Source organism: Ovis canadensis, chromosome 23 (genome assembly GCF_042477335.2).
Source record: "Ovis canadensis isolate MfBH-ARS-UI-01 breed Bighorn chromosome 23, ARS-UI_OviCan_v2, whole genome shotgun sequence".
Classification (NCBI taxonomy): Eukaryota; Metazoa; Chordata; class Mammalia; order Artiodactyla; family Bovidae; genus Ovis; species Ovis canadensis.
Window position 1 is genome coordinate 15,644,038 of NC_091267.1, and position 19,924 is coordinate 15,663,961.

The 19,924-nt window shown below is 54.5% G+C and overlaps 1 protein-coding gene across 5 annotated transcripts in view; it reads right to left on the reverse strand.

The window, feature by feature from the left end:
- Positions 1-4,198: 4,198 nt before the first annotated feature.
- The window catches only part of ZNF236 (zinc finger protein 236), a 69,270-nt gene continuing 53,544 nt past the window's right edge, over positions 4,199-19,924 (reverse strand). For 3 of the 5 annotated variants that reach the window (XM_069569283.1, XM_069569282.1, XM_069569284.1), the window contains 6 exons: positions 17,773-17,960; positions 15,446-15,574; positions 13,551-13,748; positions 11,881-12,010; positions 7,476-7,652; positions 4,199-6,692 (listed from right to left, as the gene is read on the reverse strand). In XM_069569283.1, coding sequence (XP_069425384.1) covers positions 6,568-6,692; positions 7,476-7,652; positions 11,881-12,010; positions 13,551-13,748; positions 15,446-15,574; positions 17,773-17,960 — 947 coding nt within the window. In that variant the 3' untranslated portion in view covers positions 4,199-6,567. Of the gene's footprint in view, positions 6,693-7,475; positions 7,653-11,880; positions 12,011-13,550; positions 13,749-15,445; positions 15,575-17,772; positions 17,961-18,882; positions 18,950-19,924 lie in introns of all 5 variants that reach the window. The other 2 variants (XR_011252465.1, XR_011252464.1) reach the window with 1 other exon arrangement.

A 19,924-nucleotide genomic window follows, 5' to 3' on the forward strand; every position in this document is an offset into this window, starting at 1 on the left:
GGCTGAGGGCACTCTAAGAAGAGCTATTTTGTGCTAATTTATAAGATTTTTTTCCCCTGAAGCTGGTTACCAGGGTAACCTACAATTACTTTGTTCTGATGCTAAAATAGTGTCATAGAACCATCTCTTTTGCTTGAGTCAGGATTTAGAAATCAGGGAAATATCTGTATATTGGCAGAAAGGAGAGTGTGGGGCCATGGGTGTGGGCATAGAAACTACCGTTTCTCCATTTTTCCTTAGAGACTAAAGGGATTTAACACTTTCACAGTACTTGTTTAAGTCGCTTAGTCGTGTCTGACTCTCTGAGACCCCATGGACTGTAGCCCATCAGGCTCCTCTGTCCATAGGATTCCCAGGCAAGAATACTGCAGCGGGTTGCTATTTCCTTCTCGAGGGGATCTTTCTGGCCCAGGAACTGAACTCATCTCTCTTATTTTTCAGGCAGATTCTTTACCACTTAGCCATCTGAGAGGCTCCTTTAAAGTTCAGTTCAGTTCAGTCACTCAGTCGTGTCCGACTCTTTGCGACCCCATGAATCGCAGCACGCCAGGACTCCCTGTCCATCATGACAATAAGATCTCCTCAGTGATAGAAATAACATTATGGATGATGCAGAATAAATTAATCATTGGCATTTGTAAAAGATACTTCTATTCATATGGTGGTGGTTTAGCTGCCAAGTCGTGTCCAAATCTTTGCGACCCCATGGGCTGCAGCACGCCAGGCTTCCCTGTCCTTCACCATCTCCCAGAGTTTGCTCAAACTCATGTCCATTGAGTCAGTGATGCCATCCAACGATCTCAACCTCTGTCGTCCCCTTCTCCTTCTGCCCTCAATCTTTCCCAGCATTGGGGTCTTTCCCAATGATTCGGCTCTTGGCATCAGGTGGCCAAAGTACTGGAGCTTCAGCATCAGTCCTTCCAATGAATACTCAAGGTTGATTTCCTTGAAGATTGATTGGTCTGATCTCCTTGATGTCCAAGGGACTCTCTTCTCCAGCACCACAATTTTAAAGCATCACTTCTAAGATGTTCATTCTTCTTTACAGTCCAACTCTCATGCTTTTCAGCTCTGCCCATGCACAAAATGCATCGTAAACTCGCGCCCTTACCTGTGTTTAAGTATCAGCAATCTTACATCATCAGAAAGCCGAACATTCTGGGAAAACTCAGCTGGGCCGTTTTAAGTAGCTGAGGCAATCCATGGTAGAGGCAGCAGATGAGCCATAATCTGGTAATTTCTAGAGAACAACCCCCTCTCCCACCCGCCGTACTTTAAACACCGAAAGAACAATATTCCTCCTACAGACAAGGAGGAATAGCAGATTCCTTACCATTCCCTCTGAGCAAAGCCTGGGAGAAAATAAAAACCACTTAGCTATTTCAGTCAGAAAAATTGCATGAAGTGCCCACTCTGTTCTAGGAGTAAGGTGAGCAAAGAAAAATGTTATCTTCAATTCTCTACTTTAACAGGACAATGACTATAAACTATGAATTTCTGAAAGTTTGGAGATGCATCTTTAAAAGGGACCAGATGCTGTAATATCAACTAACTCCATTGGTATTTCTGGGAAAACCCAATGTCCTACATGTCTACGTGAATAAATAAGTTGATATTATGATTGATTTTCAATTATCTTCAACTACCTTACAAATAAGGGAAAAAGTGGAAAATACCCTCAAGGGTGGCAAGCAAGATGTCCTCAGACTGTTTGAGCCCCGTGGATCTGAATTCATTGCAAATTCAGCATCGTATTTTGTTCACATGCTGAAAATGTTACCTAGAGAAAATGCCTACCTTTAAATGCTTATAACTCACCCCAAACCCAAATAAGTAAATATATAGGAGTTCTAAGATGATACAAAAGTAACTTTATTATTCTTAAAGCCAGCACAGTGACTTTTGGAATAACTATGCATTCCTAACACAAAATTGTATTAAATAAATGTCATCCAATGCAGAAATAGACCATGGGACAATTCTGAAGATTGAAAAAAAGGACTCTCCTGTAAATTAAAAACAATTAACTTTAAACATGTCCTTTAGTGGTGAATCAAGAATGAATCACTGTCATTTTAGAAATTTGCCAAATGGATTATAAATCTTGACACAAAAGCCTTCATGCTGTGAGGCACTACACATAAAAATGATTAAATAGAATATTTTATGATCACTACCTATTGTTCCTGTCACTTACCCTTTACTTTTTTACGCTTTAAGTATTTTATTAGTCCTCCATACAAAAATCTGCCGCACCCCTCCATGTAAGTAAGTGAGGGGCAGTGGGTGTGAAGGGAACGGGGTCAGCTGAGACAGAGGGTGAGCTCAGATGGGACAAACGTGGTGGGTTTAGGGGCCTCATCCTGGAAAGGCTTCAGGAGGCTGAGGCAGGGCTCTCGCTTCAGCAAGGTGTTTGCCTCCACTGTTATAAACAATGAGATGGTTTTAAAACGCTGCTTTTCAGGAGTATTAGGTAGAGATAGAGTGGCTCCAAATGTGTACCAAGGCACTTTTGAAATTCCTTTCCAAAAACTCCAAAATGCCTACATTACATGAAGAGAGATTAGGTGGCAAAAAGAGTGGTCCAGAAGTATCAGTTACGTAATTTCATCTTTGCCTCACTGTATGCAACAGATTTTAGAAAAAGAACAAATTAGCAACAGTTGGCGCCAGGGTGGGGTGGGGGGGAGCAGGGAAGAGAGGGCACAGTACTGACTTTGAAATAACCATCTGAAAAAATTAGGTAAAAGGCAGGTATAAAATATTGTTAAAAATAACCAGAAGGCAGTGCTATACGTATCTCATCTACACATGTGTGCCCAACCACTTCAGTTGCGTCTGATTCTCTACGACTCCGTGGACTGCAGACCGCGTTTCCTCTGTCCACAGGATTCTCCAGGCAAGAATACTGGAGCGGGCTGCCATGCCCTCCTCCAGGGGATCTTCCTGACCCAGGGACGCAACCTGTGTCTCCTGCACCTTCTGCGTTGGCAGATGGATTCTTTATCACTGAGCCTCGGGGGAAGCCCCATGTCTTATGCATTTTCTTAAGATCATGTTATTCACATAAATTGGAGTGATCTTCTTCTAAAGAATGTGTTTCTCTGTGAGGTATGAAAGTCTTCTGCAAGGAGGAAAATCCACGGGAAGCAGCGAAGCCCACCTCCTTCTCAGAATCTCACCCTGTACTACCGTGTGCCTCCTGCCCACGAATACTGGTGTGACTGTAAAACTCAGGCTCACATTTCCTTACAAACGGTTATGGGCGAGGGTGCAAACCACTGTTGTGAAGAGACTGACATGAAGAGACACTCTCTGGTTAAACGCTGAGATCGGATGAAATGGAAATCCGAGGGAAGACAGGAACTTTGTTAGGCTGGGTTTGTCACGTTCTGTCAGTAACTTCTGGTCAGAGCTCGAGGAGCTCCTCTCCACTGGACCAACAGCCCAAGCTCCCTCCATGCCCAATCCTCCAACCACAGGCCTGTCCAAGCTGCCAATTCCTTGAGGGGCTGAGGGAAGCTTGTGGGGAGGGGCGCTGGAAAAGTTGCTCCATTTTCACCTGCTGCCCTTTGTGCAGAAATGCCCGCCTCTGCAGCGAGCATGGATGGGGCTCCACACACCCTGACGGCAAAGAGTCCACCAGCCACGCAGGAGACCCAGCTCCAGCCCCGACCCCCCTGGAGGAGGGCACAGCAGCCCCCTGCAGTATTGCTGCTGGAGAACTCCACAGACAGAGGCGACAGTCCATTGGGTCACAGAGGGTTGGACACCACTGAGCACTAACCCTTCCCCGCCCCAGCACCCAGGAACTACACCCAGCTCCCAGGGCAGCTTCCGAGGGAAGGGGACTCGTCTTGCAGAGGCCCAGAGCTGCCCAGCTCCTTTACCACGGGACACAGCTACAGGCGGTTGCAGCCTCTCTACAGGCACCTAAGTGACCAGGGTGGCGTTTGTTATGGTCAACGGTGGCAGCAACGGAGGCGCTTGCAGCGAACGCAGATGGCGGGCCGGCCTCAAGGCACAGCCTGCTTTTAAGTAGGAAGCTCTTCATGTGGCCCTCACGAGGGTGGCGCTCGTGTGTGCTGCACGGAGGCGCAGGAAAACATCACTAAAGTTCTTTTCTGTGAAAACATATCTGAATGCATGCGCCAAACTATCTTACAGTAAATATTTTAAAAGAAAAAAATTAATCACATTTCCTAACTTCATTTTTTTTATTTATTGTTATTCCAAAGCAGATATGCTATGATAGATATTTTTTAAAAATACAATTATCTATCCTCAAAACCCTGGTTATGCAGGAGACTAGAAATCTCTTGTCAGAAGACTTTTTATCAACCAGTAAAGTATAAAGATCAACTTGTACTCCACTCCACCAAAAGTTCAAGTGAAATTATGTCTTTACAAAACCTTATTTTTCAAGGAATGTTTTGCAAAGAAGCAGCTTTTATAATTAGGAAGTAAATAAAAATAATACATTAATGTCTTGTGTTTGCCTGATAATAAACTGAGAAGACTCACAAAATGGATTACTGATAGATTTTTTTGTTTTCTTTAACCAAAATAAAAGTAGGCTTTAGATTCACCTGGTAAGGCCTTACTTAAACAGGCTGTGCACCAATACAATTCACTGAACTATGCTTTCTATACAATTAGGAATTAAACAAACCCCTTGCAGAGACTGACCTGAGATGACATTTAATGCTAAAACCAAAATAAATAACCTAGCAAGAACAAAATTTTTAAAATTTCAATAATTTCAACTTTGGAGATATTTGTTCACCAAAATTAATCAACATTTCTAAAATATTTTAATACAAAATTATAAAAGAAAAGTGCATTAAAAGCAGAACCTTTAAAACTCTGGCACAATTACAGTTATTCTGAATATACGGACTCCAGCCAGGTACACACACTGACATTCAAGAAAAACCTCAGGATACAGAAGTCCAGTATCACAAGTCAAATAAGGCTTTTTTTTTTTTCTTTAAAAAAATATACAATACACAAAGCAGTTTGGAAAAAAAAAGTAATATTATTTAAGTTTTCAGACTTAAATATTCTCACATAACAAAAGGTTTTGTATCACCATCAATACTACTTATATACATATGCCGAAAGTGTGAACAACAACAAATCAAAAGATGCCCCTTCAAAAAATAACAGTGAAATGTCTCTCTTCAGGAATCTGAAATGAGCTCCTCTCTTAATATACAAAGTCCATACGATATTTATAATAAAACTGCTCTCTTCTGAAACCAGTGAGGCAATGAGAAAAATAAAGGCAATTATTCTTAGGGAAAACAAACACAAAAAAAGCAACCCCAGCTTTATGCCACAATGACGAGGACGTCCGTTTCTTTATCAACAAGATGAATGAATACTGATCTGAAGTGCTCGTTGGAGGTAAAAATGCTGTCGCTCGCTCGCTCTGTAACAGGGATAGTGCTTATTTACAAAATATACTGTTCAGCCACACAGAGGCCCATATATCTGCATATGTACATACGTATTTATACATAGAACATATAAATAACTTCCAAGGAGAGAGTCACGTGGAGTAAGAAGTTTCTGTCTTTGGAATGCCGTGGGATCGACGCGCACTCTGCCCCAGCAAGGGCGGGATTTGGTTGGTTTGGGGCATGTTCAACGTGGCACCATTGATGATACTAAAGGATTCCCTGAAATAAAAAGTACACCTGCTTATGGACGAGGAGAACACCGCGGGGCTCGGACAGGCTCCTATCCCCGGGGCGCTGGGGCGCTGGGGCCCTGGGGCGCTGGGGCGGCAGCGTCTCCGCGCCCGGGAGCCGGCGCTGCCGTCGGCAGCCTGCAGCGCCGCTTGTGCTTCCTGCTGACCCGGCCGTGGGCCGGCGGGGACTCGGGCGCGCGCGGCCGCCTCCAGCGGGGACGGCCGAGTCCTCACTCGTGGGTCAGGCTGACTCTGTCCTCACATTCACGCCCCAGGTGCCGCCTTCTCCTGACTGACGGGCAGCTCTCTGTCGTGGAGAGAAGTGGTCCAGCCATCTCTCACGGTCCCAGTATACTAACATACGGTAGGCTAAAAAAAAGAAAGAGTCCATTTCTACTAATCTCGAAACACACACAGAAAAAAATGGAAAAAACTTCCCTGTGTGTCATACATTTCCTCGGAACTTCATGCACCTAGCTTGTGTTGGTTTCATGAGCTATGCTTTTTGTCATGGGAAGCATGAAGGAAAAGAGAACCCTCTGCCTTCCCCCACACTGACACCTGTCTCACTGATCACACCACGATGACAGTAAGATCCGGCGGAGGTCTAGCTGGCTGCACTGGCCACAGGGAGGGTCAGACTGCTGACGTGGACCTGAGTTTAGTGGTCTGCAGAGACATGAGAACGCCGTGCCTTCCACCTTGCCCAGCTCCTTCCTGGAAGTCGCTGAAAGTCAGTGATCATTAGACCGTTTTATAGCTAAGAAAATTATTGTGGTGATATTTATAACACTTGAGGCTTCAAAACAGAAATCCCAAGTGCTCTGTTCTCCTCCACACTTGAATCCGGGACGTCCTCGGGGCGGCGCCTGTCAAAACACGTTGGCCAGGGCCTGCCACTCACTCGCAGGCTCTGGGACCACCTCATCCAGGTGCAGCGCGTGGCTCAGCGCCTCCGCTCCATGGTCCTGCTGGCCCACAGGCTCCGGCACCGCCCCTGCCGTGGGGACAAAGAGAGAGCCTCAGACACGCAGCAACGTGAGGTGACGCGCATATAAACAAGGACAACACAGAGAGATGAGACATTCCTAAATGGCTTTCTTCTCCATCCCAGTGAAGAAAGAATCGTTTGAGCCGCAGGTTTCATGATTCTGGCAATTACTGTTACTTGAACATGAAAGCACACAGCCGTTGTCCGCTACCCTCTCACACTCTATGTATTGTCAAGGTTATGCTGATGACACTGCTGAGTCATGACTAATACCACTGACGAGACTTTTCTAACAGAAAGGAACGCAGGAAGCACTAGCGTGTAGACATCAGGACGGATTTTCTCTTCCTCCAGAGCTGGCCAGCATGAAGGGTCCTGCCCTGCGGCCCCCGGAGACCCTGGGGTCCTCACCCCTGCGCTCAGGCCTGACTGCTCGTCTGGCCACCGCGCCTGAACCTGAGACACAGGCTGCGGTCCAGCCCCTCCCGGCACAGCCCCCACCAGGTGGCTGGCCACCACACCCATCGCCCGGAGCCTCCAGGCACTCCGAGACGGTGTGGGACGAGGCGGACAGGGGGACATAGCAGGCCCCACCGAGATGCCCCCTCTCTGCCAGCACCGACATCGGCGAGTCCCCGTGGGAACAAGGTCGCCTGTCTGCAGAACCACAGGGCACAGACTTGGCTGGCCTTGACCCCACAGCGGCTCCCCAGCCCTGGGGACACAGTGTCCGGGCCGCCGCTGTGAGGAAGCGGCCTCCGCCGCCTGCGGTGGCTGCGGGCCCCTCACCTGCGCAGCTGTGGGCCCGCTTCACGTGCAGCTTCATGTTGCTCTTCTGCGTGAAGCCCATGGCGCAGTAGTCGCACTTGTGCGGGCGCTCCCCCGTGTGCTTCTTCATGTGCACCTGCAGCGCGCTCTTCTGGTTGAAGGCCTTCTCACAGAGCGTGCAGCGGAACGGCCGCTCCCCTGCGGACAGACGGCGCGGTCAGCGCCCCGGGGGCCGGCCGCAAGGAGTGCGCGTGCGCGCACACACACACACACATGCACACACACATACATGAGCTCCCAGGGACACACACACACACACACACACATACATGAGCTCCCAGGGACACATGCACACACACACACACACACACGTAAGCTTCCAGGGACACACACACACACACACATACATACATGAGCTCCCAGGGACACACACACACACGAGCTCCCAGGGACACACACACACACACGCAAGCTTCCAGGGACACACATACACACACACACGAGCTCCCAGGGACACACACACACACACACACACGAGCTCCCAGGGACACACACACATACATACACACGCACGAGCTTCCAGGAACACATACACATACATACACACGAGCTCCCAGGGACACACACACACACACACGCAAGCTTCCAGGGACACACACACATACATACACACGAGCTCCCAGGGACACACACACACACACACACACACACACACACATGCACACGAGCTCCCAGGGACACACACACACGCACACAAGAGCTTCCAGGGACGGACACACACACACACACACACACACACGAGCTCCCAGGGACACACACACACACACACACGCTCGAGCTCCCAGGGACACACACACATACATACATACACACACACACATACATGAGCTCCCAGGCACACACACACACACACGCACACGAGCTCCCAGGGACACACACACACACACGAGCTCCCAGGGACACACACACACACACGAGCTCCCAGGGACGGACACACACACACACACACACACACGCACACGAGCTCCCAGGGACACACACACACACACACGCACACGAGCTCCCAGGGACACACACACACACACACGCACACGAGCTCCCAGGGACACACACACACACACACACACACACACACACACGCAAGCTTCCAGGGACACACACACATACATACACACGAGCTCCCAGGGACACACACACACACACACACATACATGAGCTCCCAGGGACACACACACACACACACACACGCAAGCTTCCAGGGACACACACACATACACACACACACACATACACGAGCTCCCAGGGACGGACACACACACACACACACACATACACATACATACATGAGCTCCCAGGGACACACACACACACACACACGAGCTCCCAGGGACACACACACACGCAAGCTTCCAGGGACACACACACACACACACACACGAGCTCCCAGGGACACACACACACACACACACACGCTCGAGCTCCCAGGGACACACACACATACATACATACACACACACACACACACACGAGCTCCCAGGGGCACACACACATACATACACACGCACGAGCTTCCAGGAACACATACATACACACAAGCTCCCAGGGACACACACACAAACACACACAAACACGCGCGCGCGCAAGCTTCCAGGGACACACACACATACATACACAAGAGCTCCCAGGGACACACACACACACACATACACACGAGCTCCCAGGGACACACACACACACACACACACGAGCTCCCAGGGACACACACACACACACACACGCTCGAGCTCCCAGGGACACACACACATACATACATACACACACACACACACACGAGCTCCCAGGGACACACACACATACATACACACGAGCTCCCAGGGACACACACACACACACACACATACATACACAAGAGCTCCCAGGGACACACACACACATACACACGAGCTCCCAGGGACACACACACACACACACACACACACGAGCTCCCAGGGACACACACACACACGAGCTCCCAGGGACACACACACACACACACATACACACACGAGCTCCCAGGGACACACACACACACACACATACACACACGAGCTCCCAGGGACACACACACACACACGCACACACACATGAGCTCCCAGGGACACACACACGCACACACGAGCTCCCAGGGACACACATACACACACACACACACACGAGCTCCCAGGGACACACACACATACGTACACACGCACGAGCTCCCAGGGACACACACACATACATACACACAAGCTCCCAGGGACACACACACACACACACACACGAGCTCCCAGGGACACACACACACACAAGAGCTTATAGGGACACACATATACACACACACACGAGCTCCCAGGGACACACACACACACACACAAGAGCTTATAGGGACACACATATACACACACACACACGAGCTCCCAGGGACACACACACACACACACACACAAGAGCTTATAGGGACACACACACACACACACGAGCTTCCAGGGACACACATACACACACATACACACACACACGAGCTCCCAGGGACACACACACACACACAAGAGCTTCCAGGGACACACATACACACACACACACACACATGAGCTCCCAGGGACACACACACACACACGAGCTCCCAGGGACACACACACACACACACACACGAGCTCCCAGGGACACACACATACACACACACGAGCTCCCAGCAAGGGATGTAAGTTCTACAGGATCCTAGTGACATCCCCCTGCTGCGTTACCCTTGCTAACCCAGGGTCTGGCAAGGCTGCTCTGCAGGGAGACACAGAAGACAAAGCTACGCAAAGTCCCAGAAGTCTCCAGAAATGAACAAACAGGGTTCAAACAACATGCTCCCAAAAGAAAAGCTGAACGATGTTGAGGACGTGGGAATACCAAATCCACTTGATTAAAGTATGGTTTATACAGTATCTTTTAAATGTTAATTGTTTTCAAGTTGATACATAAACTGACAAATGGAAGAAAAAGCTGCCCAGAATGATCTCTGCAGGGAGCCTACCCCGGGTGAGCATGTGTCCTGGTGAGGATCTATCCAGGTGAGGACCTGCCCAGGAGAGCAACCACCCTGGTGAGGACCTGCCCAAAAGAGCATCTGCCCAGGTGAGCACTACCCGGTGAGGACCCGCCCAGGAGCGCACTGTCCCGGTGAACACTGCCCAGGTGAGTACCACCCTGGGGAGCACCGTCCAGGTGAGCACCTGACCAGGAGAGCACCGCCCTGGGGAGCACCGCCCTGGGGAGGACCGCCCTGGGGAGCACCTCCTGCACAGCCACTCTGGTCCTGGCTGCGCCACCTCCCCTGTTGTCATTCACACACTTCCCAGCCCCAGGACCAAGTCCTCGCTTTTCCAGGGTGTGCACAAGCCTTCCCTTGGCCTAGAAAGTTCTTTCCCACATGCCCTGCGTGGCTGCCTCTCATCCTCACGAGGCCCCCCAGGTCAGGTGCCAGCACCCCAAGGCTGCTCTGGAGGCAGCGGGTCGCCATCCTCCAGGTGGCCCTCCTCAGCGATGACGAGGGAGGTCTCGGGACTGCTCTCAATGGCAGGCAGAGTCCTAGAAAGAGCCCCAGGGTCTCTGCCCTTATCCCTGGACTGGGACCGTGACATCACACCCAAGGAAAAGGACAGCCACGGGTGAACTGAGGGCCCCGTCAGATAAGCGGGGCGATGGAAAGGGAGACGACCCTGCAGGTGGCTCTCCTCACAGCGCCGGCAGAAGCAGGGCACTCCCTGCAGACAGAGGCGGAGCTGAGGAGAGGACCTGGACTGCACCCCCGCGGGCAGGGAAGCGGCCCCAGCAACAGTCAGGAGGTGCCTGTGAAGGTGTGCAAACCCTGCCCATGCGTGCGTGCCTTTATACGAGGCAGTCGTTTCCAGCCCCAAGTCACGGTCCTAAAGAGATGCACGATGGAGCAACGGCGGTCTGTCACTCCAGCTCCTGGCTGGCACCCAGTGGGCTCCAGGCTCTGTGCTGACAAGCAAGGGCATCTCCGAGGACACGCAGCCCGTGGAGGCTGCCAGATGCCTGCTGACGACACAGGGGGCCCGGAAGCCAGCCAGGGCACCAGGGAGGAGCAGTCCTCTGAGGGTGAGGCAGAGGCGGCCGCTGAAGGGGCCCCATGGCTGTGAGAACCGTGAGAAGGCTGGGCGCCAGACAGAGGTGGACAGGAGGACCCGAGACCTGCACGCGCAAATGGCAACAGCCTCTCTCTGGGGAGGTCAGCTGCACGGTAATCTGACGAAAAATCAGGAGAAGGCCAGAGCAGGTGGGTCGCGCCTCACGAACTGGGTGCTGCGCCACGAGCGACGTTCACACGCTGCGTGCGGCCCTCTGCCGCGAGCAGCGGGCGGCAGGCCGTCTCGCCTGGGGCCCTCGCTGGGGCTACCTGTGTGGATGCGGCTATGGCGCTCCAGCTGGCTGGGCTTGGCAAAGGCCTTCTCACACGCGTCACACTTGAACACCCGCGGCTTCTGAGAGCTTAAGGAAGGACCGGCCTGATGCGTCTGCATGTGCTCCTGGGGAAGACACACACACAGACACACACGCGAAGGACACTGACGATCATAACAGAGCCTTACAGACCCGAAACGGGACAGGGAAACCAGCGCGGAAAGGCCAGTCGGCGGGAGGACGACCCCAGGCTCACCTCCGGTCAAGACCCCGCAGAGCAGAGTCGGGGGGCGGGGGGTGGGGGCAGGTGCTGGGGCGTGGCCTGCCAGGGAGACCCAAGCCCCCCGAGCCCGGGGCCTCATCCTGGCCTCCCTCCCTGTCGGCCAACCGTGACAGGTTTAGAGGGCTGGCTGGGTACTTCACAGGATGTTCCTCAACTGACATGTGTCTGACGTTTTCCTCACAGTTAGACCAGGGCTGTGGGCTGGGGGGCCGGGGGGCAGTGCCGCTGCCATCCCGTAACACTGCCACGCATCCACGGCTGCACCGGCTCTGATGGAGCGGTCAGCACCTGCCAAGCTTCTCAGGGAAAGGCGGTCTGTCTGTAACACCCCCGAATGGCCATGGGAGAGAGCGCTACGCCTCGGAAGCATCAATGCGTATGATTTCAGGTACCTAAACTTTCTTTAACCATTTTTATTCTTTTGCTTCTTTGAAAGTGTTTATTCTCTGTCAGACTGTAATTTCTGAACTCTCTACTACGGGTGTAAAGCTAAGCACTTTATATTCCTCTGACAGACATGAGCATCCTATTAGAAAAGCAGAGCTGCAGGTGTCACATGACCTAACCGAGAGTGCAGACATTCGGAGTGGCAGAGTCCAAGTCAGAGAGTCATGGGCAGCACCCCGGCCTCAGCAACCCCCTGGCGTGGCCTCTGCAGTGGGCAGCACCCCGACCTCAGCAACCCCCTGGCGTGGCCTCTGCAATAGGCAGCACCCCGGCCTCAGCAACCCCCTGGCGTGGCCTCTGCAGTGGGCAGCACCCCGGCCTCAGCAACCCCCTGGCGTGGCCTCTGCAGTGGGCAGCACCCCGGCCTCAGCAACCCCCTGGCGTGGCCTCAGCAACCCCCTGGCGTGGCCTCTGCAAGGAGAGCTGCTTTGATGGTCAGCATTTCATTTTTAAAAACGGACGTGGAGCCCTCTTTTTCAAAGCGTGTTAATTAATACTGGGATTTCCCATCTCAGAAAGCATGGTGGGAACAGAGGTGGGAAGTGTAGCCAGCTGCAGGCCTGGAGAGCAGAAGCTGGTGTGCCACCAGAGGCTCCTGGCAGGCCCTGAGAAAGGAGGCCTGGGCCCCGCACGCACCTCGGCGCCCGCAGGGCCCGACGCTCCGGTGACTGAGCACAGAGGAGGGGCCCCAGCCTGGGTGTCGCAAAGGCCGGGCACACGTGCCCTGGGCTGTGCCCCTGCCGGGTGACCTCGAAGCCACGTCCCGGTACCGGCCCGCCCCGCATGCTCCTCTACCGTGTGCGCGTCCACAGCGGATCCGCCCTTCCCCGCAGGCGGGAGGGCCCCGCGGGGCTCCCGCGGCCGGCAGGTGCACACACCCCGCCCCACCCTAAGTGCGGCACAGGCACCTCTGTGCTCTCGCGGCGGGGCTGTACCTTGAGGTGCGTGGCGCGCTTGAAGGCCTTCCTGCACACGGGGCAGATGTGGATGCGCTCACGCCCGTGGGCTGCCTTGCTGTGCTGCAGCAGCAGGCCGGCCGAGGTGAAGCTGCAGCCGCACTCCAGGCACGCGTGCAGCCGGGCCTCCTTCTCGGGCGCACCGCCCGGGGCCAGGCTGGCAGCAACGTCTGTCACCTGCAATGGGGCAGAATTCCAACCGAGCTGCTGAGACCCGGCTCCCAGACAACACCCGACAGCCGCCACAGGCTTCCGCCCACTGCTCTCACTCATCTGGGCTTTTTTTTTTTTTTAAAGGGAGGAAAAAAGCAATCGAATAGTTCAGACGATGCAAGGACGTCACACGCTGCAGGAAAGCGATCGGCCTGTGACTCCTGTGCCAGGCGGGCATGCGTCTACACAGGAGCGTCTGTGTGAGCGAAGAAAAAACGACAGACACACCTGTGCTCAGCTCCCCCCACAGAATGCATCTCTCGTGAGTCTTCTTCAGGTTGAAAACCACCGGGACTAAATGACACTCAAGGCTGTTCTGTTACTGCAGGAAACAACCCACCGGATTAAACAAATGGCATTTAAGGAAGGACACCCATTAACGGCCCTGGAGGCCCGCTGACACTCGTTTTTCAAACTCACAGTAACTGAAACGCACACAGGACGTGTTTCTGACTCACACGTTGCACTCACGGGGTGGGAGCACTCAGCACCTGCCACCTGTACTGTACCCACAAGGACAACAGGCCGTGCCGAGCCCTGAGACCTGCGAGTGCGTCCCTGAACGCGAGCGTGCTCTTGTGCTAACAGGTGCACAAACCAAAATCCAGCTGAATGGGCTCCGGTTACTGAGGCCAGATGGGGAGAAATTCCCATCCCTGACTACATCTAATTTCTATTTGAAAGTAGTCCTAGTCTCACCGAAAGACCAAAAACTAATTTCCTTAAAATCCATTTGCTAAAACTGCTTAAGCATAAAATTTAATTCTTCAGAAGTAAAAAATTTCAGAGATTTATTATCGGTATTTTACTTTTCTGAAAAGTTTTAGGGGTTTTTAGACTCTTTATATTTAGAGCTATCATTTATTAAGTGTTTTGTCCACCCCCTCCAAAAAATGCATTTTAAGAAAAGAGACCAGTCAGATGACAAACAGGTCTTGCACACACACGTAAAAATGCCTATGAAAAGGCGTAACAAGACGTGAAAGAAACAGCAAACGTGTCGCAGGAAATCCAACAAAAAGAACTAAATGCAAGGGAACGACCACACGCAGTCTGCTGCTGCTGCTGCTGCTGCTTCTGAGTCGCTTCAGTCGTGTCCGCCTGTGCAACCCCACAGACGGCAGCCCATCAGGCTCCGCCATCCCTGGGGTTCTCCAGGCAAGAACACTGGAGTGGGTTGTCATTTCCTTCTCCAAGGCATGAATGTGAAAAGTCAAAGTGAAGTTGCTCAGTCGTGTCTGACTCTTAGCAACCCCATGGACTGCAGCCCACCAGGCTCCTCCGTCCATGGGAGTTTCCAGGCAAGAGTACTGGAGTGGGGTGCCAGTGCCTTCTCCACATGCAATCTGATCAGTGGGCAAATCAAGCAGACACTGGTAAACTGAAAACCAGGTCTCACAGCTTTGGTTACATCCCCTTCTGACCCGGAATCATGGCGCAAAGGGGACCCTGCATCCACCCTGGGTCCCTGCGCTTGGCACCTGCTCATCCTCGGCAGACACATGGCCCCAGGCGCACAGAGCCCTGGCCGGCGGCTCTCCCCATCCTCAGCAGAAACGCAGCCCCAGGCTCACCGAGCCCCGGCCAGCGGCTCTCCCCAGGACCCTCCAGGCCGCCCCTTCTGAAGCACTGAGAGACTGCAGACGACACATGTGCTGTACCTGGTAGGTGATCTCCTCACAGGCAGACGACGGCTGTGCGGGGGGGCTCACCAGGATGACCTGGGGTGAGCCCGCACCCCCCGCGCCCGAGAGAGAAGGGTCCGTGAGTAGGGCTGGGAACTGCTGACCCTGTGGAGAGGATTACTGCTTCAGCAGCTGCGACATGACCCCACCCAGCAGCCACTGAGCACAGCGATATCTGGTGGGTGCTGTGCACTGGCCTCATAAGATGCAGACACTGGGGCAACTGGGTTAAGGGAGGGTCCGTGGGATCTGTGCTATTTCTTTTAACTGACTGCAAATCCACAATTATCTCAAAAAAAAAAAAAAAAGGCTTAATAGAAACAAACAAACAAAACCCCAGGGCTTCCCTGGCGGTCGAGTGGTTAAGACCCTGCACTTCCACTGCAGCGGGCTGGGGTTCGATCCCTGGTCAAGGAAATAAGGTCCAGCATGCTGCACAGCGCAGTCAAAAAAAGCAACAAGAACAATAAAAAATCCTGAATACAGTGCCCTTCACTAGCTTATTACTGGTGTCTCAATGGCTAACTTAAGCAATCTCAATGCATACACCCTTATTCAAAAGCCAACTGCCTAATAAAACAAATGCTGACAATCAGTGACACTCACAGCAGCGGTGACCTGAACCCACTAAAAGGGCACCCCCCAAAAGTCAGGTATTTTCGGTCTGTGTTTACTTGCAGACTGTTCCTTCTTCCCTGTATTTCAGCGCGCTCCTGTGGGAATCACACCAGTCCTCACTCCTCAAGTGCACGTGCATTCTGCAAGCGCCTGAGCGTTGGCTGAGGGGGGCAGGGTCTCCTCAGCGGCTCAGGGGGCCCGGGTGGCTGAGCACTCTCGTGGGCCAGGACGAAGCCCCTCGTGTGCAGCGTGTCCTGAGTCCCCCCGAGATGGCCAGACTTGCTGGCGGGGGCCTCACAGAGCGAAGGGCGGGTGTCACGGCCAAGTCTGCCGTGCAGGTGGACCCAGGAGCAGGCCGGGGTGGCATTACCGGTCTGGACGGGGAGGAATCGAGTCCTTCCCGGGGTCAGACAGCCCGCGTGGCCACCCAGACCGCATCTCCCCAGCACAGAGCCCGGAGGCGGAGGTGGGGCTCAGACAGGAGCGGGGAGACCCTCTGCCCTGCCGCCCACCCGCAGCTGTGTCCACAGAGGGGCCAGAGGCGCGGCCCGTCAGAACTCCACACGGCTGCCTCACAACTCTGCCTCGCCAGAGCTAATCACCGCTTCTCAGGATTTTCCCAACGGGGCTCTGGAAGGCTTGTCAGCATCTCAACCTTCGATCCAGCACACCTACTGCAGGGGTTCATCTAAGGACCCAAGTGGCAAGGAATACTGGGATTCCCACGCCGCTGACAACAGCCGGGGTGCCTGGGAGCCCCCTCGGTGCCCCCGTCTACAGGGCGAGGGGCCTGGGAGCCCCCTCGGTGCCCCCGTCTACAGGGCGAGGGGCCTGGGAGCCCCCTCGGTGCCCCCGTCTACAGGGCGAGGAACTCCCACGCCACTGACAACAGCCGGGGGGCCTGGGGGCCCCTCGGTGCCCCCGTCTACAGGGCGAGGGGCCTGGGGGCCCCCTCGGTGCCCCCGTCTACAGGGCGAGGGGCCTGGGAGCCCCCTCGGTGACCCCGTCTACAGGGCGAGGGGCCTGGGAGCCCCTCGGTGCCCCCAGCCACAGGGCGAGGGGCCTGGGGGCCCCCTCGGTGCCCCCGTCTACAGGGCAAGGGGCCTGGGAGCCCCTCGGTGCCCCCGTCTACAGGGCGAGGGGCCTGGGAGCCCCTCGGTGCCCCCGGCTACAGGGCGAGGGGCCTGGGGGCCCCCTCGGTGACCCCGTCTACAGGGCGAGGGGCCTGGGAGCCCCCTCGGTGACCCCGTCTACAGGGCGAGGGGCCTGGGAGCCCCCTCGGTGACCCCATCTACAGGGCGAGAAGCGGTGCGCACACTGAAACGTCTGCACGGCTAAAATCACTGATGCGAACACAGTCGCGGTGAAATTAACAAGGGGGGAAGAGTTTACACTACACGATACGCCCATGAGCTTGTTTCTGTAAGAGTCAGAAAAAACGTGCATCCGTATGTGTTGTGTAGAAGGGTCCAGAAGCATGTACACACTCACACTGCCCTGCAGTTCCATCGGGGTGGGGGGTGGATTACTTATGCTTTTTCGCATCGTCTGGATTGTCTTATACTTCCCATTTGGCATCAAAAAATTACTTTTTAATCGCAAAACCACCGGCTGCGTTTTGCATAGATTCCCTCGGAAAGAAGGCGTCTGCTGGGAGGACCCTGCCGGCGGGGCGTGGCACCCACCTGAGAGGCGATGTTGAGCGTGACGGTGTCCAGCCCCCCGGACAGCAAGCCCTGGGTGTCTGCCAGGGTCAGCGTGACGCTGGCCTCGGTCCCCACCGCAGACGAGGACATGACCAGGCTCTGCGCAGAGACGGCAGACGGCGACAGCGGCGTCATGGGAGGCAGGCTTCCAGCTGTGGCGTTAAGTTCTACGAGAGAGGGGAAGCGAGCAGGTGAGTGGAGAAGCCGGTGAGTGCACGGACATCGGCGCGGGAAGACGGCTCTCGCGCAGGAAGGAGTCGGTCACGGTCAGCATCTACAGCCCTAGGCTCTCGAGTCTGCACCACCAAGACCACTGCCTCTCAGATTCCGACGCTGCCGCAAGGCCTTCGTGAGCACCTACGTGTCCCTGAACGCAGACTCTGCCCCATCGCCTCTCAGATTCCGACGCTGCCTCAAGGCCTTCGTGAGCACCTACGTGTCTGAACGCAGACTCTGCCCCTCCAGCGTCACACACTGGAACAAGCAGGGAAAAGAAGCGCTGAAGGTGACCCCCACAGTCCCACCCCTGCAGCCAACGCAGAAGGGAACTCAGAGACAAGAACTTCCAGGGTCCCATCCTCACCAGGACCCTGAGCGATGACCCGCTCCGGAGCAGATGTCTGGCGACTCCGCTCATGTTCACAACCCCACCGTCCTGCACGTCTGCCTAGCCTGAGACACGGGCACTCCAAACGGCCCTCTACAGCCAACGATACGAGAAAGGAGGACACTGGGACAGGCGAGGCAGAGACGGGCCTTCTCTCCACACAACAGAGACTCATGCACCTTCTGGCAAACGAGACGGCTCGGCGTGGGGTCAGCACCCAGACCCTGGGGGGCTCCAACCAAGGCGCGCGTGAGTGTGGCACACATGCACGTGCGCGTGCACACACACAGGCCGTCCTTCCGCGGGCCTGACGGCGGCTCAGCGCCCACTGGCTGCAGCCACGGTGCCAGGCCCCGGACGGGCCCGCCCGCAGAGCGCCGCACGCCGCCGCCTGGGGATGTCTGAGCACGGACACCACGTGGCCGCGGGCCCTGGCTGACCCCGGGCCTGCTCCGAGGCACAGCAGGGGCCAGGCTACTTACTTGTGGCCGGCGTTCTCCACAGATCCACACTCCCGGACTCGCACACTGTGCCGCGCAGACCTGGAACCTTCAAAAGCAGTACAACCATTAGGAGGCTGCGCGCGTCCACTCTGAAGCACCACGCGGCTCCCGAAAACCTCGCCAGCCCCCCCATGCGCAGCCCCCGCCAGGACGGTCGCGAGTGTGGATCTGTGGAGGGGTGGCACCCTGCAGCCGCCATGCTCTCCACACGCCTGGATGCTCACACACGGCATGCAGAGGCGAGTCTAAAGGGAGGGCGAGGTGGGCAGGGACCACAGCCCCTGGCCAGGCCCAACCAGTGGAGCAGGGGCTCCATCGAAATCACTCAGGAGAGACCCCCGGGTGAGAGAAGCAAGAGCAAACAAACCGCTCATGGTAGGGCTCACCCTGGGGCAGACGGCAGGACACCAAACGTCACCCTGACTCCCAAGACGAAGCCAAAACCACGAGACACGCCCGCCCTTCTGCCAACTGTCAGAGCAGGCGAAGGACCCAGGACATGTAGCCCAGGAGAGCAGAGACAGCGGAAGCAGGGTCACTAACCATGGGGCACCCTGACCCCGGGCCCAGAGAAGACACCAAACAACTGCAAGGAGGGCTGGAGTTCACACTTCAACCAGACAGTGTGGCGAGTGAACCCTGAGTAATACTCAAGAGATTTCCCACAAGACGCACGATCCTGGCTCAAGCACAGCGAGCCTCCATATGGCTGAAAAGAGCCCGGCTCAGGGGTAAAGAATCCACCTGCAATGCCAGAGACGCAGGTTCTATCCCTGGGTGGGGAAGATCCCCTGGAGGAAGAAATGGCAAGCCACTCCAGTACGCTGGCCTGAGAATCCCACGGACAGACAAGCCCAGTGGGCTACGGTCCACGGGGTCACAGAGAGTCAGACCCGACTGAGCACACCCCTTACTGTACTTAAGTCCAGGAGAAACAGGCTAAAACTAAAATAATCTCACAGACAACTAGTAAACAAAAAACCCATCTCTTCTCTCACTGAAAGACGAACTCGATTTCTTC